The 26568-nt window shown below is 35.3% G+C and overlaps 4 protein-coding genes across 7 annotated transcripts in view; 2 read left to right on the top strand and 2 right to left on the bottom strand.

Annotated features, from left to right (window-relative positions):
• Positions 1-59: 59 nt before the first annotated feature.
• On the top strand, positions 60-12315 carry LOC144850549 (beta-catenin-like protein 1). The gene is made up of 12 exons (XM_078707839.1): positions 60-200; positions 1276-1431; positions 5197-5303; positions 5558-5795; positions 6189-6282; positions 7051-7215; positions 7628-7686; positions 8164-8312; positions 8942-9123; positions 9327-9505; positions 10490-10703; positions 11172-12315. The coding sequence occupies exons 1-12, from the start codon at positions 171-173 to the stop codon at positions 11258-11260; spliced, it is 1662 nt and encodes a 553-aa protein (XP_078563965.1). The 5' UTR covers positions 60-170; the 3' UTR covers positions 11261-12315.
• On the bottom strand, positions 12269-14352 carry LOC144850553 (glutathione peroxidase 2-like). The gene is made up of 2 exons (XM_078707844.1): positions 13713-14352; positions 12269-12975 (listed from the first exon to the last, which is right to left on the bottom strand). The coding sequence occupies exons 1-2, from the start codon at positions 14019-14021 to the stop codon at positions 12481-12483; spliced, it is 804 nt and encodes a 267-aa protein (XP_078563970.1). The 5' UTR covers positions 14022-14352; the 3' UTR covers positions 12269-12480.
• A 2150-nt stretch (positions 14353-16502) lies between these two features.
• Positions 16503-25541, bottom strand: LOC144850550 (L-methionine gamma-lyase-like). 3 transcript variants are annotated; one of them, XM_078707842.1, is made up of 10 exons: positions 25479-25541; positions 22589-22831; positions 21846-22004; positions 21031-21165; positions 20109-20284; positions 19731-19842; positions 19111-19224; positions 17685-17819; positions 17207-17352; positions 16503-16878 (listed from the first exon to the last, which is right to left on the bottom strand). In XM_078707842.1, the coding sequence occupies exons 2-10, from the start codon at positions 22820-22822 to the stop codon at positions 16815-16817; spliced, it is 1275 nt and encodes a 424-aa protein (XP_078563968.1). In that variant the 5' UTR covers positions 22823-22831; positions 25479-25541; the 3' UTR covers positions 16503-16814. The 3 variants fall into 3 exon arrangements, with proteins under 3 accessions (XP_078563968.1, XP_078563967.1, XP_078563966.1); XM_078707841.1 differs by lacking the exon at positions 25479-25541 and adding an exon at positions 24427-24542; XM_078707840.1 differs by lacking the exon at positions 25479-25541 and adding an exon at positions 23735-23898.
• LOC144850547 (uncharacterized) overlaps positions 23463-26568 on the top strand; it is a 52098-nt gene continuing 48992 nt past the window's right edge. The window contains exons 1-2 of one of the 2 annotated variants that reach the window (XM_078707834.1): positions 23463-23561; positions 24936-25013. The gene's annotated coding sequence lies outside the window, so the exon portion shown is untranslated. Of the gene's footprint in view, positions 23562-24248; positions 24376-24935; positions 25014-26568 lie in introns of those variants that run through there. The other variant, XM_078707833.1, reaches the window with a different exon arrangement.

The raw sequence follows: 26568 nt of genomic DNA, 5'->3' as shown, positions 1-26568 counted from the left end.
ATTTTCAGAGGAGGCCCTCTATCGGTGATAATTTTTTTTTAGAAAATTAAAGAAGTCGAGCGATTGTTGTTTGTACGTGTGATTTATATCGCATGTTTTTAGTTTTAAATTCTTATTGAAAATCATAAAGAGCATTTACATATCATAAAAATCATCTACAATTACAAACAATGGATGTTGGAGAATTACTACGCTTTAACGTAAGTTTTTTCGTACTAAAAATACAATTTTTTTTACAAATTTGCTAGGCTAGTTTTAGCTGGACCTGGTCCGTGTTCGATGACGATGTTGTATCGAATCGTCCGCGGCGGGAAGAAGACTTTGTCTGCAGCTTCTGTTAGAAAAGAATGTGCATTGTTGTTTGGATTGGATGGCCTGGCCTAGCGCGTGTATGGGCTGCGCGATCGACCTTATTATTGAAATTTTCTTTTTGCCAAACCAGGCGGACATCATGTTATTTATTAAAGTATCCTAGCTAGCTAGGCTAGGCCCTACGGTTCAGGGACGATTCGGCCCTGAGACGATTCGGCCCGGGACTATTCGGCCCACTTTTGGTGGGACGATTCGGCCCACTTTTGGGCCGAAACATCCCACTTTGTGGGCCGAAACGTCTCACTTTAGACCAAATTCATATTCATTTTTTTTTTATTTATCAAGTTTTTAAAGGTGTTTAACAATCCGTATTTTATTGATATTGACAAAGTTGATATAATATATATAATAAATTACTAAAAAAACGTAATTTTATATTCAATTTATTACTTCGAAAACCTTGTTTATTTCGTGCATTCGCCAAGCGGCCAACAGAGGGCGTAACTTATTTACATCGTTCGCGTGACTAAAAAATGATTATTTTCGACAATGTTTTCAAAATGTTTGCTTTATTGCATCTTTATCCCTAGTAGTGCTACCCCATAGTCTCTCTGAAAATAAAGTTTGGGGAAAAAAGCTTATTTTATGCTTATAAATGCATATCAAAGCCGATAAATGTAAGTGTGCCGAATCGTCTCAGGGCCGAATCGTCCCGGGCCGAATAGTCCCGGGCCGAATCGTCCCAGGGCCGAATCGTCCCGGGCCGAATCGTCTCAGGGCCGAATCGTCCCGTTACCGGCCCTACCTAGGCTAGATTAGGCCTAGGCTAGGCCTAGTCCTAGATCATAGATGGGAATCCGATTAGATCTACATTACATTAGATAAACACCTGTTTCACTTTCACAGTCTGTATTATTTATTATATTCTAGTTATTAAATTATGTATATTTAATTATATCACAGCCTGACAAGCCAGACTTGAAAAGAAAAACAACAAATGATGAAACATCTGTTGACAAATTATCAAAATTGAAGCGGTCAGCCGGTGAAGTGACCGGCAATGAACTTACAGAAGAAGAAAGAGAAAAGATACTACGCATGGTGGAACAAGAACCCGATGTAAGGACAAATTTAAAATATTTAACATTCAAACAAATCAATTATTTAATTTAATGAATATATTACAGTACAATATATAACAGTAAATTAATGTTCTGACAGCAGGCTGATCAGCCTAATTTCAGTACTTTATCTATTTTTAATTTGTTTATGCAAGCAAAGCAAGATAATTTAACTGGTTTGTGCAAGCAAAGGAAGATAACTGGTTTATGCAAGCAAAGCAAGATAATTTAACTGGTTTGTGCAAGCAAAGGAAGATAACTAGTTTATGCAAGCAAAGCAAGATAACTTAACTGGTTTGTGCAAGCAAAGGAAGATAACTGGTTTATGCAAGCAAAGCAATAACTGGTTTGTGCAAGCAAAGCATGATAACTGGTTTATGCAAGCAAAGCAAGATAACTGGTTTGTGCAAGCAAAGCATGATAACTGGTTTATGCAAGCAAAGCAAGATAACTGGTTTATGCAAGCAAAGCAAGATAACTGGTTTGTGCAAGCAAAGCAAGATAACTGGTTTGTGCAAGCAAAGGCAGATTAATGGTTTATGCTAGCAAAGCAAGATAAAAGGTTTATGCAAGCAAAGCAGGATAACTGGTTTAAGCTAGCAAAGCAAGATAACTGGTTTATGCAAGCAAAGCAAGATAACTGGTTTATGCAAGCAAAGCAGAATAACTGGTTTATGCAAGCAAAGCAGAATAACTGGTTTATGCAAGCAAAGCAGAATAACTGGTTTATGCAAGCAAAGCAGAATAACTGGTTTATGCAAGCAAAGCAAGATAACAGGTTTATGCAAGCAAAGCAGAATAACTGGTTTATGCAAGCAAAGCAGAATAAAGCAGAATAACTGGTTTGTGCAAGCAAAGCAAGATAACAGGTTTATGCAATCAAAGCAAGATAACAGGTTTATGCAAGCAAAGCAAGATAACTGGTTTATGCAAGCAAACCAAGATAACTGGTGTATGCAAGAAAAGCAAGATAACAGGTTTATGCAAGCAAAGCAAGATAACTGGTTTATGCAAGCACAGCAAGATAACTGGTTTATGCAAGAAAAGCAAGATAACTGGTGTATGCAAGAAAAGCAAGATAACTGGTTTATGCAAGAAAAGCAAGATAACTGGTTTGGTATGCAAGCACAGCAAGATAACTGGTTTATGCAAGCAAAGCAAGATAACTGGTGTATGCAAGAAAAGCAAGATAACTGGTGTATGCAAGAAAAGCAAGATAACTGGTTTATGCAAGCAAAGCAAGATAACAGGTTTATGCAATCAAAGCAAGATAACAGGTTTATGCAAGCAAAGCAAGATAACTGGTTTATGCAAGCAAACCAAGATAACTGGTGTATGCAAGAAAAGCAAGATAACAGGTTTATGCAAGCAAAGCAAGATAACTGGTTTATGCAAGCACAGCAAGATAACTGGTTTATGCAAGAAAAGCAAGATAACTGGTGTATGCAAGAAAAGCAAGATAACTGGTTTATGCAAGAAAAGCAAGATAACTATGGGCGGCCATTAGGGCCAAAATAGACAAACGTTGCCGTACGAACAATTCCGCTCCCGTAAGGCAAATTAATGGCGTTAAAGACATAATTCCTCGAGTGACAAACAAATATTGCCGTACGGACACACAAACACATTGCCATATGAACAAATTGCCGTATGGTTAAATTGGCGTAAGGACAAACATTGGCGTAAGGACAAAAATTGGCGTAAGGACAAAAATTGCCGAAAGGACAAAATTGCCGAAAGGACAAAAATTGGCGTACAGTCTAACTAAATATAAACGTTGAGGGCAGCATAGTAATTTAAAACCACGTGACTGAAACCACTCTGTGTGTCCAGTCCTGATGAGGAATAAAAACATAATCATGGAAGGCCAACAATATAGGCCAGCCGACAATAAGCCTTCCCACTTTTATTTTTTCCAGCCAAAACAATAACTATGAAACACCGTTTGTGTATTTTTTACATTTTCAGTGTTACTTATGGTTTTTATGGTATTAGAAATTAAATATTTGTGAGAAAACGGCGGATTGCTCCTGGGAGTCACTTGGTGGGATTATACTAGGGTACCCTTAGTCGTCCAGTATAAGTTAGAGTAGGACCGCTGTAGTGTTCCCGTTTACTCAGCCTTCATCTTTTAAATCTAAGTGTAACTCAATTATGATTTTTAATATTATAGTGAAATTTGATACTGTATTTGTGAGAAAACGGCGGAATGCTCATGGGAGTTACTTGGTGGCATTATACTAGGGTACCTCCTTGGTCGTCCAGTATAAGTTAAAGTATGACCACTGGTCCCGTTTACTCAGCATTTATCTTTTAAAAATCTGAGTGTAACTCAATTACGATTTTTTATATATAGTGAAATTTTATACTGTAGGCTATTTGTGAGAAAACGGCGGATTGCTCCTGGGAGTCACTTGGTGGGATTATACTAGGGTACCTCCTTAGTCGTCCAGTGAAAGTTAGAGTATGACCACTGGTCCCGTTTACTCAGCCCTCATCTTTTAAATCCGCCGTTTTCTCACAAATACAGTATACAATTCAAAAGATAAATACTAAAAATCGTAATTGAGTTACACTCAGATTTAAAAGATAAATGCTGAGTAAACGGGACCAGCGGTCCTACTTTAACTTATACTGGACGACTAAGGAGGTACCCTAGTATAATCCCACCAAGTAACTCCCAGGAGCAATCCGCCGTTTTCTCACAAATACAGTATCAAATTTCACTATAATATTAAAAATCGTAATTGAGTTACACTCAGATTTAAAAGATGAGGGCTGAGTAAACGGGACCAGCGGTCATAGGCCTACTCCAACTTTTACTGGACGACTAAAGAGGTACCCTAGTATAATCCCAGCAAGTGACTCCCAGGAGCAATCCGCCGTTTTCTCACAAATATTTCATTTTTAATACCATAAAAACCATAAGTAACACAGAAAATGTAAAAAATACACAAACGGTGTTTCATAGTTATTGTTGGCTGGAAAAAATAAAAGTGGGCTGGCTTATTGTCGGCTGGCCTATATTGTTGGCTAGAAGCCTTCCATGATTATGTTTTTATTCCCCATCAGGACTGGACACACAACAGAGTGGTTTCAGTCACGTGGTTTTAAATTACTATGCTGCCCTCAACGTTTATATTTAGTTAGACCGTACGCCAATTTTTGTCCTTACGCCAATTTTTGTCCTTTCGGCAATTTTGTCCTTTCGGCAATTTTTGTCCTTACGCCAATTTTTGTCCTTACGCCAATGTTTGTCCTTACGCCAATTTAACCATACGGCAATTTGTTCATATGGCAATGTGTTTGTGTGTCCGTACGGCAATATTTGTTTGTCACTCGAGGAATTGTGTCTTTAACGCCATTAGTTTGCCTTACGGGAGCGGAATTGTTCGTACGGCAACGTTTGTCTATTTTGGCCCTAATGGCCGCCCATAGATAACTGGTTTGGTATGCAAGCACAGCAAGATAACTGGTTTATGCAAGCAAAGCAAGATAACTGGTGTATGCAAGAAAAGCAAGATAACTGGTGTATGCAAGAAAAGCAAGATAACTGGTTTATGCAAGCACAGCAAGATAACTGGTTTATGCAAGCAAAGCAAGATAACTGGTTTAAGCTAGCAAAGCAAGATAACTGGTTTATACTGATTTATAATTTTATTTCAATGGTTGATAACTTTGGGCTGATGAGTAAACCACAAACAGTTAATTTCTTTTAAATGTGCTTAACCAAAAGTATTTTGTTTACCTTGTTTTTATCTAGGGACCTGCAATGGATGAGGCAGACCTAAGACAACTTATACTCAGATTTGAAAAAAAGGTTTACAAAAACCAGGAAATGAGAATCAAATATCCAGACCAGCCTGAAAAGTAGGGAATCAATCATGTATTGCAACTTAAAAACAATATGTATAACTGTATATGGTTGCTACTATATTTATATGATATTAATTTATTTAAAATTGTTTTTAAATACATACATACACTCATAACGTATAGTCCCTCTGAAAAAATAATTCTTAAACATGTTTTGTTGTATAAAGTATTACCATTTTAATGTCACATAATAGTTATCCACTTTGACCAAAAAGTGGTGTTGTGTTATATTATTTATTTTCTTGCAGATTCATGACATCTGAAGTGGATCTAAATGATGCAATCCAAGAAATGCATGTCATAGCCACTAACCCAAACCTGTACCATTACCTGGTGGATCTGAATGCAGTAAAATCTTTACTTGGACTCATTTCTCATGGCAATACAGACATTTCTATTGCTGTCATAGACCTTCTACAAGAACTCACAGATGTTGATACTTTAAATGAAAGTGAGGAAGCAGCAGAGGCTCTAGTTGATGCACTGGTGAGTAAAGCTCTGTCTACACTATCAAACAAGTTTGACCAAAGAAGTGTGATGCACCCAAATATGGTAGTGATATGCTTAAATATGGTAGTTGATAGTGTAGACGAGTAATAAACATTATTCTACTGCAGTTGAACTCCTTACTTTTTTTAAGAAAATAAAACAACAGAAAATCTGTCTGTACAAAATCTTAGATGTATTACCTATTGGTTAGATCCAGCTCCTCTACTTTTGTAGGTTAAAAAGATGCTCAAGTTTATAAAAATAGTGTGTTTATATTTGGGATTGTAGTAAGATGTATTGTAAACGTTTTCTTTATGCTATTTTGTATTTAGTTTTTACAATTACTTGTACAGTTAGTATTTTAAAATATTCTATATATTTTTGTTTCAGCTTGAAGATCAAATAGTGGCAACATTAGTACAAAATTTAGATAGACTCGATGACAATCTCAAAGAAGAATCAGAAGCCATTCACAACACATTAGGTAAAAATCAAAGAGTTGATATAAAGGCTATAGAGCAAACTAAGTGATGCCAACAGAGCAGGGACACCAAAATAGTGATGCAGTTAATTATACAGCATCTTTGACAAAAATGGAAGAGTTTATATAAAAGCTAGATAGCGAACTAAGTGATGCCATCGGAGTAAGGACACCGCAAAGTTGAGATTCAGCCATATCGCATGGTCTTTCTCTGTGGTGAATCACTTTTTTAAAGCTGTGATTACATAGGAGTTAACACTCTAGTTAATTATACAGCATCTTTGACAAAACTATATAGGCTAGAGAACTACAGTAAGTGATGCCAACAGAGCAAGGGACACTGAAAATGGTGATATATATATGACCCTTCTCCATGGTGAATCACTTTTGTAAGCTGATTACATTGGAGTTAAGACTCTAACTAATTATACAGCACCTTTACAAAAATGGAAGAGTTTATAAGTTTATATAAAGGCTAGAGAACCAACTAAGTGAACCAACAGAGCAAAATGGTGATTCAGCCATATCACATTGTCTTTCTCTGTGGTGAATCACTTTTTTAAAGATTACATAGAAGTTATGACTCTAGCTAATTATATAGCATCTTTGCCCAAAATGGATTTATTGTCAGAATAATTATTCATTATTTTGGTATAAGCCTCTGCCCTCTGGCTGTCTCATGATAAAATTGTTTTCACTTACATCCTTGCATGTCTATCATGATGATATAATAATATTCAAATTTAAAATTAAAAGCGCTTTTTTTTATAGGTATTATTGAAAATATGACAGAGTTTCGCCCTGAGATGTGTGTAGATGCCGGCCAACAGGGCTTAATGCAGTGGCTGTTGAAAAGACTCAAATCAAAGTTAGCTTTTGACGCTAACAAACTTTACTGTAGTGAAATACTAGCTATTCTATTGCAGGATACACCAGGTATGGACAGAGAGGCTGGCATTTATCAATCTTTCTACTTAAGTCAATATAGTTAAGAACTACTTAAGTGAAAAAGCTTGCCACTTTATTATTAAACCATTACCTTTTGACAGATGATGAACACATTATTCTTTTCCAAATACAGTTTTTATAAAATATTTAAAAGATGATAGATTTTGGTTGCCTACAAGGGCCATATATGATATGATGAACACGCTGCAACACAGGTTTATCGGAGAGCTACTTTAAACTGGCGTATCTGATTGGCCAATGTGATGCAGCTCTCAATGTTCACTCTAGACTCACTTGTTGATCTGTGATTGCATTGGAGTTTACCATCTAGTTTTTATAATATATCTATAGCTCTATGTAACCATTGTGTGTTTAATTTGGTGTAACTTTCTTATTTCAGAAAACCGTGAGTTACTAGGTGAAGTCAATGGAATCGATTCTTTACTTCAACGTCTTGCAGTAAGTTCTTACCCTATTATAAGCTATTGAGGGCGCTGTGACATGTTTTTCATGGTTTCACAACCTTTGATTACATTTTTACTACTTTCGTTCTATTGGATCAACAAAAAAAAGTAAAGATCTGTCCACACTATCATATTTTATGAGACCAAAAAAAATGTGCCCATATATGGACATGATGATGTCATATTACTACCATATTTGGGAATATCACTACCATATTTGGGTATATCATACTTTGTCAAACTAGTTTTATAATGTAGACAGCGCTTAAAAGTAGTAGAAGTATACATTGTATAGTAACTGTAGTTTTGCTCCATCTGCATGGTTTCGTTCACAATCATAAATGTGGAGTTGAGACTAATACAGTTACTGAGTCAAGTGGAAATTTATCCAGACATGATGCAGGTAAAAGAGGTGTAATTTATAGAGTAATTCTTTCATGCACTAAACTAATTATATAATATGTTTCTGTAGGGTTTCAAAAGACATGATCCAACTACTACTGAAGAGATAGAGATGATGGAGAACCTGTTTAACTGCATGTGTTCTGCATTAATGTTGCCTTCAAACCGTGGCAGGTTCCTAAAGGGAGAAGGGGTACAGCTTATGAACCTTATGTTAAGGTATGTCATTTTTAATATGTTTATCACTTGTTCTCATTTCAAAATAGTTTACAAGGTTTTATTTCTCAGTCTTTATTTAGATTTAAATACTTTGAATTAGAATATTTCACCATTTAGGTGAACATTATCGTTCCACTGTTAGCAGTCCTTGACTATGTCAACAAAAAAAACAACCCTGTGTTATTAAAATACTGTTTTTATCTTTTAATAATATGATTACAAATTTAAGGAGTTTATCATTCTACCTTGTTATACTGACTTCAAATCTAACCATAGTAAGGAAATTGAAGTAGATGTTTGTCAGTCCGTTAAAATTAAAATAACTCTACATTTTATCTTTATTTTCTCGGATAAGGGCTATAAATTGTGGGCCCAGTGTACGCAATAATGCATGTATGCACTTTAAAGAACCTAGTACATCTTTTGAGACAAGTAGGGGGTGTATTAGCTCACACAGCCACTGTCGTCAACAGATGCAATGGCGCCCATAGTTGGCAGCAGGTGACACAACCCTTAGAGGAGAAGAATGTTGTTGAAAAGATGTAACATCTAAGTCAACAGTGCCATGAATGTTGTTGCGGATATGGCGCGATATAAAATTTCATCAAAACATTTATTTTTGTTTACAGAGAGAAGAAATTGTCACGTTTTAGTGCCCTGAAGGTTTTAGATCATGCTATGACGGGTGACGAGGGAGCAGAGAATTGTAACAAATTTGTTGAGATCTTAGGCCTGCGTAGTGTCTTCCCATTGTTTATGAAAACACACAAAAAACACAAGAAAGGTGGCATAAGTGAAGACGACCATGAAGGTAAGAAGTGGTTGCGACATGATCATTTCCATGCCACAAAACCAAAAAATAATGTAATTGGTACTGTAAAACCGCAAGTAGTCAAAATTTGTAGAATCCAATCCTAAGATCAAAGGACTGTTACAAGTTCCTATCTTGGCAAGGCGAGTATTTGTATACTGTAGTATTTAATAACCATCTCTATAATATTCTTATTTTGACAGAGCATGTTGGTTCAATTATTGCTTCAATGTTAAAACATTGCACAGCGGCAAATAAACTTCGAGTTATCAATAAATTTGTGGAAAATGATCATGCAAAAGTGGATAGACTAATGGAGTTGCACTTTAAATACTTAACAAGAGTACAGAATGTTGATGACAGGATCGAGAAAGAAAAACAGGTATGTGCATATATTCAATCATTTATTATTACGGCCTTACCATGTTGAAACAGTGGTTCTCATCTGCAAAGATGTTGGTCCTGTGTATATACTTTGCTCATGTGCTCAATAAAGTAAACTATTAAAAAAAGATATGAGGATCGTCTCCTGTTGTGCTGATCTGATATCATATACCTATATCAATAGGACCTCTGGGAGAACAATTTCGTCCCAGTTTAAAGAATAAATAATAATAATATTTAGGTCATTCTATTCTTGTAATTCATTGTTTCTATTATACAAGAAAATTCATCTATTAGGGTAAATACTGCATGTATAATTGTATTAAAACAATATAAAATATCAACATTGGTTTTGTTAATTTCTGTAAAGAAGGGTAATTAATACAGGTTTGTTTGTTTTACTTTACCATACATTGTATACAAATAATATTGAATAGTTAAACCAATAGAAATATACTACAAAGATTATACAGTGTGTGGTAGGTCACCAAAATAAGATTGAAACCAATCGTTAAGTCATGGCCGCCATTTAAAAAAAAGGAAAATATAAATTTCCGGGTTCAAATCTCAGTTGGGCGACTTTTTCTCATTCACACAGATTTCCTCATTTTTATCATTTCAAAGTAATTAATTAAATTTCAGTATATCACCGGGCAGTTAAAAATTCATGTTTGTGCCTGTTTATATATATAAATAAATAAAAAAATAATATATAATATACAAAATGTGTTTATGTATTTATAAATTTTGGATGGTATAAGAATGAAATCGGAAAGAAAATGAATATATATACATAACAATTTTGTTTTCGAATTAGATCAAGAATATTATATCAAAACCAACCAAGCATTTGTGCTATTTTGAGTGCTTGACTGGACAGTATATGTAAACAGTGTTGCTAAGACTTGGCACGTGTGAAATGCCAATTACATGTGTGATTTACAATAGGATATTAAACACTGTTATTTTAACACCTGTCCAGGCACGACTGCAAGGTGGTGATATAATAGACGATGATCAAGAGGATGAATATTACTTACGGCGATTGGATGCTGGGTTATTCACACTGCAACTTATTGATTATATAATGCTGGAATTATCGTGTTCATCCGGTGTGTCAACAATTAAACAACGTATTTTACAATTACTCAACATGCATAAGGGTTCAATCACGGCTGTAAGAAATGTTGTTCGAGGTATGTTTTTCAAGTGTTGTATATGCCCATGTGCATTGTGGAAAATGCGTCGCTAAAGCATTTTTCACCTTTAAGCCTGTGTTCCATATATTCGCACGAGTCAAAGATTCATGACTTCTGATTGGTTACACACAGGAACCCATGACCTTCACCATGCGCTTCAAGTTACATTTTGGTAAAACTAACTGGATAAAATTATCCAAGTGAGAACAAATTTACTGATGGCCTTGTATAAGTATAGTAAAGTTACCTAAATTTTTTTTGTTTTATCAAGTTCAGTGTGAACAGGGCTTTAAGTAATATTTGCCACTGCTTTTTTAAAATTCAGTGTGAACATGGCTTTAAGTAATATTTTCCACTGTTTTTTTTTTCAAGTTCAGTGTGATATTTTCCACCATGTTTCTTTAAAGTTCAATGTGAACAGGGCTTTAAAAGTAATATTTTCCACTGTGTTTAACTTTTTGACAGAGTATGCTGGTAATATTGGAGATGCAAAAAGCAAGGAACATGGAGATGCAGAACGACAGAGATTATTGGAACTTGTCAACAGATTCTAAGAAATATTTGCAGAGTAAATGATTTATAATTTTTACAGCACATGTGACACTAAATATCCAGTGGCGTAATGGCTATGAGCGCTCACAGGCTAAACCCAGGGGCCCCAGCGCTTATAGAGGCCCCTGAGCAGTGCCCAGAGGAAAAAACATGGATTAAAATATGTAGAAAATGGCTAAAAACACCCAAGGCCTCCAACGTTTGAGGGCCACTTAGCGGTCCTAAACCGGGATCTCTGGCCTCTGCGTTAAGCCACTGCAAATATGATGCACTGAATTTGGACATGAACTGGCTGTAGTAGTCTAATAATGTCCCTTGTTGCGTGAAATGTATGTAAAAATATACCAAAATCCTGAAAACATTTCTAAAAATTGTAATGTAACCATGGTTCGCGGCAATTAAGGTACAGTATATACATTAGTTTTCACAGGTCATTTAGAGTCGTGCAAAATATTTTGGTACAGAACCGAGAAAATGCTGCTGTTTTTATTTTATGCGACTTAATTGAAGCGTATATGCAGTGATCATCTACACATGCAATGAGTTTTTACATTTTTTTTCTAAAAGCTAAAAATAGCTTAGCACCTTCGTCACATTAAGGGAAAATGTTAAATTATACGGAGAATTTACAGAAAAGTGGTGTTTTTTCATCTCAACTACAGAGAAAAAAAATTGTGTTACTTCTGCTACTACTATAGAAACAATGCACCAATAATACAAGCGGTTATTCTGAAGATAAAAAAAACTAGAAAGTAAAATTAAAAATAGCAAAATGTAAAAAGGCATACTGTTTTGATAAACTTTTTTTTACAAAATCAAAAAGAACATTTATTTATAGTCTTTTAAGAAAGAAAAACAACAATTAACATCAGTCGAAAAGCTAAACAAACTATTTGTTTTTTTTAAATATAATTAAAGATTTTGTATGTTGCTGTCGGACATATTATTTAACTATGTACCATATATATTTAAGTTTTGTTGTACAATCTGAGGTATTTTATGAGAAGATGCACACAGCACTACAGTGTGAATGAAGTAATTTTACTTTCAATTTAAACAGATCTTCTATTGGTTCATTTTTTCGAGTACCCAATCTTTGTATAACAAGTTTTACAATCAACTGCTTAATCTTTATATAACCAGATCTCCTATTGGTTCATTTAACAATTGAGTACCCAATCTGTATATAACCGGATCTCCTATTGGTTCGTTTTATAACTACTCAGTCTTTATATGATTTGTCTTGAGGTTCATAGTGAAAGAACTTGTTTCCTTCAATCTTCATTTTCGCTATTCGCTTAATTTGAAGTTCTATGTCATAGCCAAGGGCAGATGCTCTCGTTCTAACTGTGTACCTCCTTACTGGGAGTCCATCCGGTCCAACTAAAAACTTCTCAAAGTTCCACATAATGTCAGATTTGTTTAGTGGTGACCACGTGACGTCATTTTGATTTTCTCGAAAGAGATTCTCCGAATTATCGCTAGTGACTGGCATACGATGTTTTAGAAATTCGAATATAGGGTCTGCAAATCCTCCGTTGACGTCACATTTTGCCATTACTTGGAATTTTGGAATGAAGTTGCATCCGGGCCTGACGTACTGAAGACACTTCAAGATCTCGTCATTCTCATATGGTTCATTGTGTCCGAATTGGTTGCATGGAAAAGCCAGAATAGTCAAACCGCGACTACCATACATGGTAGCTAATTCATTAAGCTACAACAAAACAAAAAATAATGATCAGATTTCATGTATAATTGCAAACTTTGTTTTTGTTACTGTAAAAGGGAGCTATGGGCTGTTGAGAACCAATAGTACAGTAGCGATTAAGGAACAGTAAGACTAGAACAAACAATTAAAGGGAGCTATGGGCTGTTGAGAACCAATAGTACAGTAGCGATTAAGGAACAGTAAGACTAGAACAAACAATTAAAGGGAGCTATGGGCTGTTGAGAACCAATAGTACAGTAGCGATTAAGGAACAGTAAGACTAGAACAAACAATTAAAGATACATGTCGCCTGATATTTTTTTATATTATAATTTAATAAGCCATTTTAATTTAACATAATAGTTTATTGTTAAATGTTCGGTTTAGTCTTTAAAAAAAAATTACTTCTGTTAATTTGTTATAGGCCTAAGTGAAAGTGAATAACTAAAACCACAATATGACCTATTCAAACTTTCATTTTATTCTTTAAATTGTTTTGTTTCATATTTTGGGTGGGGAGGGGGGGATCGGTTGAGTCAATACATTTTTAAAAGACATTACTTCATGGTTGAACCTAGTAGTATAAGTACGTATATTCACAAATTAATCAATAGGCCTACCTATAACATAATAATTGGTATGCAACATTTTTGGCATGAACAGTTATTTATGAATTCGTGTGGAAATACAGTGTTATTTAAAATCGTGCACGCAATATTAATATTGTGTAAACTATGATTTACCTGATTTAGTTCACGTACACAGTGTTTATCAGCACTTGCAATATTTGTTAATAACACCATCTTGCCTTCAAACTTGGCAAAAGACATTATCTTTCCGTCCAACATCACACCAGAAAGTTCGTAGAGAGATCGCACAACGTGTACTGGTAACAGTTGTTCAGGCCTAGGCTGTGTAAAGTTGTCTTCTATCTTTCGAGGTATCCCAGGTAGAACAGAGCCCTGGTGGTTTAACTTTTTCTGCGAATGTTTCTTGGATACCAATGTGGCTACTCTAGCCGTTTGCCATGGCCGTTTTCTTTCGGCTGCCATTGTAAACCCGATTAGTATTAAAACGTGATTAAAATATCATTATCCTGGCATGACATATTATTTCTAAGTATCCATTTGGTTAAGCGCTTGTTAAGTATTACTATTATTACTACGATCTACAACTTATTAGGTCTATATCTGATGGTAGTTAAATATCCCTCAAAGATAAATACAGTACACAAATATTGTTCAAAGGTTCACGGACACAAATAAATACAATTTAATCGTAATTTAAAACAAATTGACCGCTTGGTCATCTGCGCTAAATAATTAGGTGATATTTTCAAATGTTCATATTATCCGGATTCTTTTTTTCTTCTTCCTATGTCTTTATTATTTAACTTCGACTTCGACGCAAGTAACAGTAAATCACTGTAGATGTTTTAAACTGTATTTCCAAGTTGTATAAATATATGTTTTGTTACAGCTCTACAACAACTTTATCTGCTTGCATAAATCCATAGATCTGACCACGATTTGAAAATGACTTCTTTCTGTTCCAACTAGGCATTGATACTCTACCGTTCACGCGGTATTCGGGTTTGTTCATATCATGATCTCCATCACAAACACTACATGATATACCTATACATTTGTAATATATGTGCCTAATTAATTCCCATCTTCTATCACGTGTCCCGAATGAATGTCATTATTAAACGGGTTTAAATCCAGCAAAATGTCTTCAGATCACAATCATGCGCAGTGATTGTTCGTGGAAGTGTTTTCAGTCTTATCTAGTTATTTGAATGCTAATTCTGTTTAAATTTGTTTTCTATAACCACTGGGGCTAGCCCAGCAACCGCAACTCTTTCACATGCCTGCGTATTGAGATTCATGTTTTGTTCTTCTTATTTTCATTGACAGTTTTTTCAAGGTTTTACACAATAGTGTTAATAATATTTACTTTTAAGAAATGCCCAGTGCATATTTGATAACCCAACAACCGTGTAAAGAACTCGCCTTAACAACATACATTTGCTATTTATGGTGGATTATTGTTTGAACGTTTGCATAGCGAAGTTGTTTAGCATACAGTTTGTGTTTATATTTAAATCGACAGTAAAAAGTATTATTGTAATTATACGATTAACAAGGCCATATACATGGCTGCAGTCGCGTGCTCAAATTTGTGTTAGTGTTTACCGACCAACCGACTGACATATTCTTCGTAAATTATTATTTTCAAGTTATATTTCAACTTCAACTTTATTTTCCAAATAATATTTTGTTTTACAATGATAAATAATATTACATTTTAAAACATAAGGAAGGAGCTAGAAAATAGTGTAAACACTAATCAAGTCCAGCCCCTTTTACATAAATTATACTTAACTAGTTAAATGTTTACAACTATGGTCAATAATTTCATTAACACAGCCCTAAAAATAAAAACTTAATAAGTTAAAACAATCCCATTTATATATTTTAAAATTTAAATATTACTACACTTTTTCATAAATAAGATAAATAAATAATTGTATAACTAAAGTAAGAATTGCTTTAATTTCCGTTTAAATATAATTTTAGAGTCATGTTTAATATTTTCTGGTATCTCGTTCCATGAATTAGCACCAGAATATCGGACAGAAAATTGACCAACATTACTTTTGTATTTTGGAATGGCAAGATTTCCCCTTGCTTGAAATCTCGTAGAGTGACGATGCTGGGCATGTTAAAAATTTTCTGGAATTCGTTGTTTTCACATTGCCTTACCGTACGGTATACTGTCAAAAGATACCCGCACCTTAAACGGTTACTCTCACATTTAAAACATGGAAACGATTGAATTAGATATGATTTCATACACTTTTTGCCAATCAGGTGTTGTGACGTCATTATAGGCCTACGTGGCCAATCGAATTTAGAAGTAGGATTTTCATCTATTTCGCACATGCATGAATGGTCGTTGATGCTTCCAAATGTTCCTAAATTGTAATGTTCAAGTTTCATTTTCATGACGTTATGTCATACAAGTGGGTCTTATAGTCTAACCTATGCTGCACTATAGACACAATTCAGCACAATTCAAACGTCTTCAGGTCATAGGATAGCATGCGTCATCTTTTCGTTCGCGCTCATATTTTGGCGTACGTGAATGCTGTGCGTTTGCGCGAATAAAGAGTTTTTTGTGTAGCGATTATCTGTGTTTACCATTGATTTGTGGGAAAAAAGTTTTCAATTCAAATACAACATTGTATGTATTTGCTAATAACCAAAACAAACCCCTCCCCATGCCAGCTCCCAATATCCTGTTTTTACATTGCCTTTAGTACAATTGTAATTTTCCTTGTTAACGCTAATATCAATTTCATTTCATTATTTATTCGGTATATTTCAGTATATACATAACAAAAAATGAAATTGAGGAGACCAGGGTGAACTTAATCGTAGCTGAGCCGGTTGACCCAACAACCCCAAAGTCAGTTTACACATAAAAGACACAAAATACAATAACTGGGAACAATATGTTATGTTATCATACTTAGCCGTTTAATGTTTCAATTTTACAATTAACTATATCGTCTGAAACATAATTAAGTGAAATATATCACAATAAGTTGTTAGTACTCAATTTATTATAACAAATACTTAATTGTATCTATTTTTAAATAAATAAGTGATCCTTATATAAGGTAATGCTTACTTATTTTTTAAATGTTTATCTTTTTTTACCTCCATGGTAACGTTTGGTTATTTTCCAACAATAACTAATACAGTAATAATTCCATTCGAACATGCTACGAATATCGAAAGATATTTTGTAAAGAAAGTTACGGCTAGATAACAAAACTACATTTTTGCTAGAGCTTGTTCAAGATCCTTAATCAAGTCGCTCGCATTCTCAAGTCCAACACTGAAATAAGAAAAAATAATAATATCTATATCAATCGGAATGATTATTATTAACATATGTAGTTGGGCTTATGATGACGAAGTATTGTCTTGTTTGTAATGTAATGCGACATTTATATAGCGCTATTTCATGAAGATCAGAGTGCTGTGGACTTAGATGTTACACCTTTTCAACAACATTCTTCTCCCCTAAGGGTCACATCGGCAGCGTGTCATCGGCAGCGTCAGTACGTCGCAGTGTTGCGTTCTAGTAGGAACCACGCTTTACAAAGAGACAGTTTTGACACTGTGCACTACAATACATCCACTTTATCCCGAAATCTATTTACCTGAGGCGTATCATGCCATCCGTAATCCCGCCGTCCTCTCGTTCTTTTTTCGACATTATTTCCTCACCATGCGTCATCGATGCCGAGTGTTCAATCAGACTCTCATGGCCTCCTAATGACACGGCCAAAACGATTAGCTTCACGTTCTAGAGACACAACAATAAAACATAATTATTGGTATAATAATTTTTATTTTTAAAATGTTGGTGCGGTTATAGGCCAATTTACACAGACGAGCAGTAACAGTAAGCGTAAAACCGCGTAGCTTGTCCCACGTAGAATCTGTATTAGTATCCTGAGCTGAAGCCGCGTTGTGTGTAAATGGTCTTAAGGAATAACATTTCTATTCTATATTACCGCTCGTCCGTGTAAGGCCTTGAGGAAGTTGCACGTTTCATGAACATATTGACAGTTTACGCCAGATTAGAAAGTACCCGTAATGTCCAAACAAGCATAATATTGAAAAAAACTGCATTACCGCTACCAACGTTTTGCCAGCTTCCAATCCTCCCGCCACATCAAAAACTACCATACCACTGAAATCTGACATCTGTTTTTTTGCGATCTCATGTTGTGGATGTGAAGCAAGGCCTGGGTAGAAAACCCGATTAATCTGTAATAACAATGCATTAGACAATAATTCATTTCAATGCGCAGAATTACCAAAATGACCGTGCATTGAAGCTTCGGGTTTACCATTTATACTGTATATTTTATAACTTTTATTAAAAAATGGCGCCAATGTATCTTTGTTACCGGTAAAGATTCTACCCTGCTAACACTGTTCCATGAGTGCCTATTTTTGTAACATTGGTTGTGTATCTTTTCTTTTAAAAAATGATTAAATGTGTTGTGTTAAAAGTAAAATGGCCGAGCGGTCAAGGCAGAACGCTGTTTACCGTAACTAAAAAGTCAACAATATCAGCATGGGTACTCGAGGCTGACTTTCTTCTTGGATGAGGATTATAAACCGTAGGCCCAGTGTACACTGCCCGTGTTCATAGGTATCTTTTTTTTCTCGTGGTGCCATATCTGTCTGGACAATGCGTCTGTTTTGTTAATGCAGTACTGTTCGTATCTTGATATCCAGATACTGGTTCATCACCAGTGCATTCTGTCTTTTCATCATCACCATTCTCAGCGTAATGAAGGTCTAAACTGTGTTTCACAATCCTCACTGCGCAGTATGTATTAGTAATTGACTATGTCTCATAATTCTCAGCCTAGTGCAGGTCAATTATTTAGTGCGTTTCACCAGTCTCAATGCAGTATGTATTGGTCAGCATTGGTCATTGATTGTGTCTGATCATTATTAATGCAGTAGGCCTATGTATTGGTCAGCATTGGTCATTGATTGTGTCTGATCATTCTCAGCGCAGTATGTATTGGTCAGTAGGCCTATTGGTTATTAATTGTGTTTCACCATCCTTGGCGTACTGGTCAGTGGCTGTGTTTCCTCATAGTCATACCCGACTACTTACCTTCGGATGTTGTTCCAGATACTGGGTTATCGCCAGTGCATTCTCGTTGTGTTTCGTTTCTCCATTGCCATACCCGAGTACTTACCTTCGGCGGATGTTGTTCCAGATACTGGGCTATCGCCAGTGCATTCTCGTTGTGTTTCGTTTCTCCATTGCCATACCCGAGTACTTACCTTCGGATGTTGTTCCAGATACTGGACTATCGCCAGTGCATTCTAGCTGTGTTTCCCCATTGTCATACCCGAGTACTTACCTTCGGATGTTGTTCCAGATACTGGGCTATCGCCAGTGCATTCTCGGTGTTTTTCGTTTCTCCATTGCCATACCCGAGTACTTACCTTCGGATGTTGTTCCAGATACTGGGCTATCACCAGTGCATTCTCGTTGTGTTTCGTTTCTCCATTGCCATACCCGAGTACATACCTTCGGATGTTGTTCCAGGTACTGTGCTATCGTCAGTGCATTCTGGCTGTGTTTCACCATTCTCAAAGGAAGTGTTCGAATTCCTCGTAGCATCAGGAAAGCATCGAACGGAGACTTTAACAAAAATAAAATAAGTATTTATTATTTTTATTTTTTAATAATTTATTTAGACACATGCCAACTTGTTAAATGTCAAACTATTAAACATAGTAAGTGCTAAGTAAGGTACATATTATAATAAACCCTTTCTGTGATTTCAGTACGAGTACAAAACGACAAATTAGTTTCATTCCGAATTTACCTCCTATGATGGCATCCTAACAAGTAGGCCTACTTACATATTCTGATACCAGCTGTGGACACTATAGATACCAAATTTGCATTAATACCGGTATACATTACAGAATGTTCTATAAATAACGCGTAAAACTCTTCCTACACTATTAAACATTATATGACAACAACAGCAATGATCTGGCCATAATGAACACGATGGCGTCATATCCTACAATATTTGGGCACATCACACTGTTTGTGTCAAACTAGTTTGGTAGTGTAGACAGAGCTTAACGAACGAGTTATACAGCGCCATGACACAAAACAATTGAACGGCAACTTACCTGTATGTTACCCATCTGCCGTTGTAGTTCAGCAATGTATTCATACAATTGCTTATTTGAAGTACAAATTGAGCCTCCAATAACGTCGCTATGTCCACCAATATACTTTGTACTATAACGTAAAATGTGAAACAAAATATACGATATCAAAAGAAGAAATGAAATCAAATTGAGATGTCTATTTCGGCTTACGCTGTTTTGTAAAATCATTTCATTTTCCGTAGACCGTGATTTCGATTCAAATTTACGGTACCTTTCGTTGACTAGTCGTTATGATGCGTCCTCCAGTGGGTTTTATGCATTTCTCAAATAATACGATTATGGTGTGAAGAATCCACTGTGCCGTTGCTCTAAAGAGATGGTATAAGTATAACTTACCAACTATGAATTGATATGTCCACACCATGTTTTAACGTTTGTTGTAGATAGGGACTTGCAAACGTTGCATCCACTATTGTCAGGGAACCACCTTCTACGCTCTTTGCAAGTTCAACAAAAGCATCAAGATCAAGAATAGTTAACGTAGGATTGGTAGGCGTCTCACCATACAGAACCTGGGGAACATTAGTTCAATACGTGTAATGCCTTGCGTTTACATTTACATTACTAGGTAGGCTTATAACTTGCTTTTGGGGACATAGGGTGGGGTTATTCTGGATCAGGAATCAGTCTATCCATTCAGCCACGGATGCATCTGATATAGTAAAGAAATGCCGACAAATTATGCTAATCAACAGGCGATGATACCGTATTAATAATGTAATATAATGTTGCTTATGGGCCTAGAGTGGTGCTTTACATATCATAATTCATAAAGATAATTCGCTTTGTACAAAGATATTAACACATAATAAGAGCTTTCATTTTCCCAAGGGCCAATTCATTTCGAACTGCGACTAAACGGTGTTCATTCGTCCACGATGAGATGGACCTTAATCACGGTAAACCTCTTCCGAAAGATACGCATGAGCTTCTAGAATATTCATAATCTTAATCAATATCTTTAAGATTTCGTTGAGAGACCTATTTCAGAATTTGAGGTTTTTAAATTCATGGTGTAATAATGAATGTCTAGAAAAGCTACTCCAATCGTAATTTATCATCGAATGGATTCGTATAATGTGCTTTGTCACATTTAGAAGTGCTGGTCAAACGTGACTCACATAAGATATTTCACGCAGTATATCACATGTTTACCAAAGAAATTAATAAACGGTAGGCCTGGTGCAGTAGTCTGTGCCACTGATAAGGGGGTCGGAGTCTACTAGTTCCTTTTTTCGTGAATAATTTTAAATCTCACCTTTGTATTGGGCCGTATTTCCTTCCGATAAGCCTCAATGTTACCCGCTTCAACAATTGATATTTCAATGCCGTATTTGTGCAGCATATCTTTAGCAAACCTATAGGTACCAGAGTACAACGGGTCTGGAAATATCTGAATTAAAGATTGAATCGTGATTTCTAGATAAATATATAACTGTATATAAAATAATATAAAAAAAATAACTATATATAAATTGCACTGATGTGGCCCGAAAGCTCAGCTATTTTTTCTGGCTGTTTTACTTTATCGTTTTGATTTAGCTGTTTGCTTATCTCCATTGAGATCCAGCCACTGATACCCACAGCATTGTCATTATTTTCAGTAATTTGCCTTTGGATTTATATATAAATATGTACTATATATTATGTGTATCATTACTTTAAACTGACAATGTAATTGAAAAAACCATTGTATAGGCTTTTTTTAGAGGGTGGGGTAGAAATGGTCGTGCGTTAGGCTCCAACACTAACTAGGTCATTGAATAAAAGTATATTAACCTATCTAGCTAGCTCTTCCAATTAAAGATGTAAAATGGAATTTTTCGATCAATTTTTGTCTAAGTGAAAATAACATTAAAATGGCATATACAATAATACTATTGCACGCCATGTGATCCACAATCGTCCAATCAAATGACAGGAATTTATTTAGGTGTTATATAAAATGGCATATTGAACAAAAACATTTTTAAAAGGTTTTTTTTTTCAGGGGACAATATCTTTAAACATAGCCTATATTGTTTTGTTGTCACATGCTTCACGTGCTTACACTTCGACGTATAAATATCTTACCACGTGGTCCCCTTTTTGGAGCAGAGTTAATAATGTTGTTGTGATAGCAGACATGCCGCTGGGGAATATTAAGGCCCCTGTTCCCCCTTCCAGCAAGTTGATAGCCTCAGCAGCAGATTCGCATGAGTGATTTGCCAGTCTACCATAAATATAGCCTTCCTGTGGGAAATTAAAATTAATCAATGTTGGTACACTGCCATAATATATCCTGTTAACAGTATTTTGTGCAAGCTATAAGGTACAATATACAACTCCTAGTACGTTTTAGGGCTTACTACCTTTTCAATGCGTGATTCACACTAGAGACGCAACACAACGACGTAAACCGCAACGCAAGTTACTTGACCAATCAAAACCGGTGGATTTTTCGAACTGTCGTTTATGATTGGTCAATTCGCTTGTGTTGCGTCCTAGTGGGAACCAATCTTAAAAGTGTAGGCTACAGGTTTTGTCCTCCAAAAACACGAAAGCCAAAGATGTATAACACATTGAATAGGTTTAACATTTTATAGTTTTAAATTCATTCCCTTTTACCAAAAAAAAAACACCCAAGGATTTCGTCTATAAAAATAAACAAAATAAACATATTTAACCAAAAACCCACTGACTTCTGTCCAGGCAGTCTCCCGTTTGACTATATTTTCCTTTAAAGTACAGTTTTACAGTCATATGACATTAAAATGGCCTATTCAACAGAAACAAAGTTTTACATTAATAATAAGTAACCGATAGTATCACTGTACCTCTGCACACTTTTTATATTCGCCAACATTGTTAATTCTGAATGTAGACGATAGACTTATTGATGGCACTACAGGGCTGGCCAGATTCTGATCCCCCAATTTGCATTGAGCAGTTACAGCAATCGTATCAAGCTTCGTGTCTGCGTCGTATTCGTGAGTGTTTTCCAATTTTCTTGGACTACAAAATGGGTAGTTACTCAAAAAGCCAAACTTCTTTTGATCCTTATCTGCCATTTTGTGTATCTGAAAAAAATGTGAAAACTTGTCAGTGAATCTGTCTACACTATCAAACTATTTGTGATGTGCCCAAATATGGTAGTGGTATGCCCAAATATGGTAGTGGTAATAGCATTATCATGTCCATATATGGGCACATCACATTTGTTTTGTCACATAATATGTGATGGTGTAGACAGAGCTTTGTCTACAATATCAAACTTTATGTGACAAAAAAATGTGATGTGCCCATATAATGGACATGATGATGTCATATCACTACCATATTTGGGGATATACCATATTTGGCAACATCACACTTTTTTTGTCAAACTAGTTTGATAGTGTAGATAGAGCTATAGATGAGTTTCAACTAGTGTCAAGCTGCATACATTCCGCTATTTGTATCAGCTGCTTAATGATAATGATAGGATTATGAATATCCTCTCATGAACCGATAACTACAGAATGTAATTAACCCACAGAGTTAGATGACGGATGAATAATTCATGAACCTAATTATTTATATAACAAAGAATTACAGGATAGCTGACATACCTCCTAAATATAACCAGGGAAGAGTTAATAACTATCTAACTCTTCCCTGATATAACTTAACCTTCTAAATAATCTCTCTCAACTATTAACAAATATACGGATGATGTTGATGAGCATCGAACCCAGAGCGCCAGATCATTAGTCCGGTGTCTATGCCTGTCGACCAACTGTTTGGCATTGCAAATCCGGTTGATACAAGGTATTTGATAAAAAATAATGCGGACCGGGGCAGATCATCAAAAAGAGATAGCCTACTAGATTCAGAAGAGGACCCTTTTCAATGTTAAAGATATATTAAACATTTTTTGTTGAAAATGCCATTTTAATGTCACATATTATATTAATTATTCACAAACAAACAATAACGCTTACCGTCCTATAGTTAGTAATAGTAGGCTTGCTGTGTAGTAGTGCGGGAAGCCAAGTATGGTAGGCTAAACTTATTTGTATGATGATCAAGATAGCTACCCATGAGGCGTTATATATAGAATGCCGTTCATACAAAAGAGGGCGATTTACTTATTTCAAGGCAATCAATAGCCTTGCTTATTTATGCTATGGTTAAAATCCGAGTCCAAGAAATTTCCTTGGAAATTTTGTTTACTGCTTTATGCCTAGGTATACCCTGAATTACACATATCCATAAATTGCTTATTGAAACACAATATTGACAGCGTAATATAAGACATGGGAATGCACAAAAAATGTAAATAACAAATTGACTCCTCGTACTCCATTTTGTTCTCATGTTCTTTTTCACATGATTGTACACATAGGATTGGTGGGATTTTTATCGAATGTAGGCCTATACGTACAGTAGGCCTACCCCGGATAAGAAAGATTGTTTTTATCACGACATTGGTGATGGCGCCATTTATTATGACGGCGCCATTTTTCAATGCAAGATTGACGGGAAGGAGGGGCGAATTATACCATGGTTTCTGCTGACGTTAACGTATCTTATATAGGCCTAGATAGATACATGCACAATAAGATGTATAATATAGACATAAGTAAGTACTTAAGTAATATAAGTAAGTAATAATATAGTAAAATCCCGTTACTTGTGCGGTAAAATATTAGTCTTATACAAGAAGATACAAGACCGAAAGTAACACTCTAAGCTTAGTAAGCATGCAGACAGAATGGCTAAACACCTGTGTGGTTGTGGAAGAATGCACACCGTTCAATACAATAGGTGGTTCGAGCGAGCGCGTAAACACTCATCATCATAGAGTGTGTACATTTATTGATATATTATTGAGAATGAAGAAGCCTATATTATAACTGACTCAAATTGGCATATAATACAAATAATGATGACATATTATTATTATTATTATTATTAGGTTAATTAGGATTTGGTTCAGTTTCAACTGTTGAGAGACATGATGATGTTCACCTACTGATTTGTGATATCACTCATGGTCCTGAACATTGCTAAGCACAGTATCTACTAATAATATTAGTAGATACTGTGCTTAGCAATATATTATATCGGTCTAAAAAACAATATTATAAAGCACAATATTATTGATGGTGAATAGTAATTACAATACGCTTTTATTATTAGGGGTACAGTCTGTCAAGGATATTCCAGAAACCACAATTTAATTTTAAGCAGCACTCGATCCACGACATGATGGAAAAGGTAAATATAATGAAGATGAAATTAAAGATCTTATATAGCCGGCCATACAGCTTGGTTCCCACTAGCGACGCAACTTACGCAACGTAGGAAAATCCTTCCAATCGTTGTGTTTGCCACCTCCACGTGCGTCGTCGATTCCGATGGGAACCACGCTTTAGTATTTACACGTTGAGAGTATAGCCGATCTTCTCGTGTAAATATATCATATCAGAAAATGGAGATGAAATTTGTTAGGAGATTAACAAAACACACTGTCTGATTATTTTATACCTCATGGTCTGATGCACGTTCATGCATAGCAGTGCAGTGCAGATCGGAGTTACTCTTTTTCTCTCTCGATGTTAAAGTTACTTGACCAGCAATTTTTGACGTTTTATAAAAATAATGCATATAATATATAAACATTTCTTGTCTCAAATGTGCGTTAAAAGGTTAATAATTATGATAAAAAGAGTAAAACAATACCTAAGTAGCTCGCGTCAAAAGTTCTCTCGTATACGTTTCTAGGTCAGCTTAGTTGGGCTTAGTTTTGTAGGCCTAGCTGGTAAAGAGCGGCAGCGTACGAACATCGTACGATAGCTATATAGGCCTATCCAGCTGTTGTCGCATTGCTGAATTAATTGTTTTTTCCCTTTTTTGGCAGAATCCGTTAATATGTAGGCCTAGCTATGATATAATTAAACCAGTATAATCACAATTGATTCTAAGGTTATGTGTGAGTTTTAATTAATTCATTTAATATGTACATTGTTGATTTTATATATTCATAATCTATATTTAATAAGCTTTAAAATGAGGCGTTGTTTATTAAAATTGGTTTATTATATGAAGAGTTATTAATGAAAACATACGAGTCACTTTCTAGCTCAGGAAATCTTCATTTTGAGAAAATCAACAATGAAGTAGCGACGCCGATCAACGCGACAAGACTCTGTCAAAACTCGCTATTATCTCTCAATAACAGCTAACTATTCGAAAATTATCATTGTATGGTACATAATATTATATTTTTTGTTATTTTTTTAAAAATATATGGATAAAAATATCGATTCAATTCATAAATATTCACAAAATGTTGAAACGTTCATTCGAAAAACTACGGTGGAAGCCATCCTGTTTCATCGTAAAAAGCGTCAGCCAATCAGAAAGCGTAATTGCAAAGACGTCAACTGAATGGAGAAAAATTGTACAGGTAAGCATTTTAACCGACCAATCAGAATTGAGTTGACATCTCTTGCTTTACTCGTAAATGTTACACTTACATAAGAAAAACAATAAACAGACTAGGTTGTGTAGACTTTACGCTTACTAACTGTAGATTTTATTGGAATTTAGAAAACAATAACAAATTATTTAACAACAGCACTACAGTAGGCTTATGAATATTCAAAATATTTAAATTCAATTATTTGCGTGTGTTATCTACGTAATTTGTCGTCCTAAATAAAAATCTGTAGAACTCCTTTGAGACAACCCTATTTAGGGGACACTCCTATTTAGAGGACAAAAACAAGGCTCAATATGGACCAACCCTAGGCCTTATAATCCTTTTAAG

Source organism: Antedon bifida, chromosome 8 (assembly GCF_963402885.1).
Source record: "Antedon bifida chromosome 8, ecAntBifi1.1, whole genome shotgun sequence".
Classification (NCBI taxonomy): Eukaryota; Metazoa; Echinodermata; class Crinoidea; order Comatulida; family Antedonidae; genus Antedon; species Antedon bifida.
Note: the sequence above shows the minus strand (reverse complement) of the source record. Positions and strands in the feature narration are given on the sequence as shown.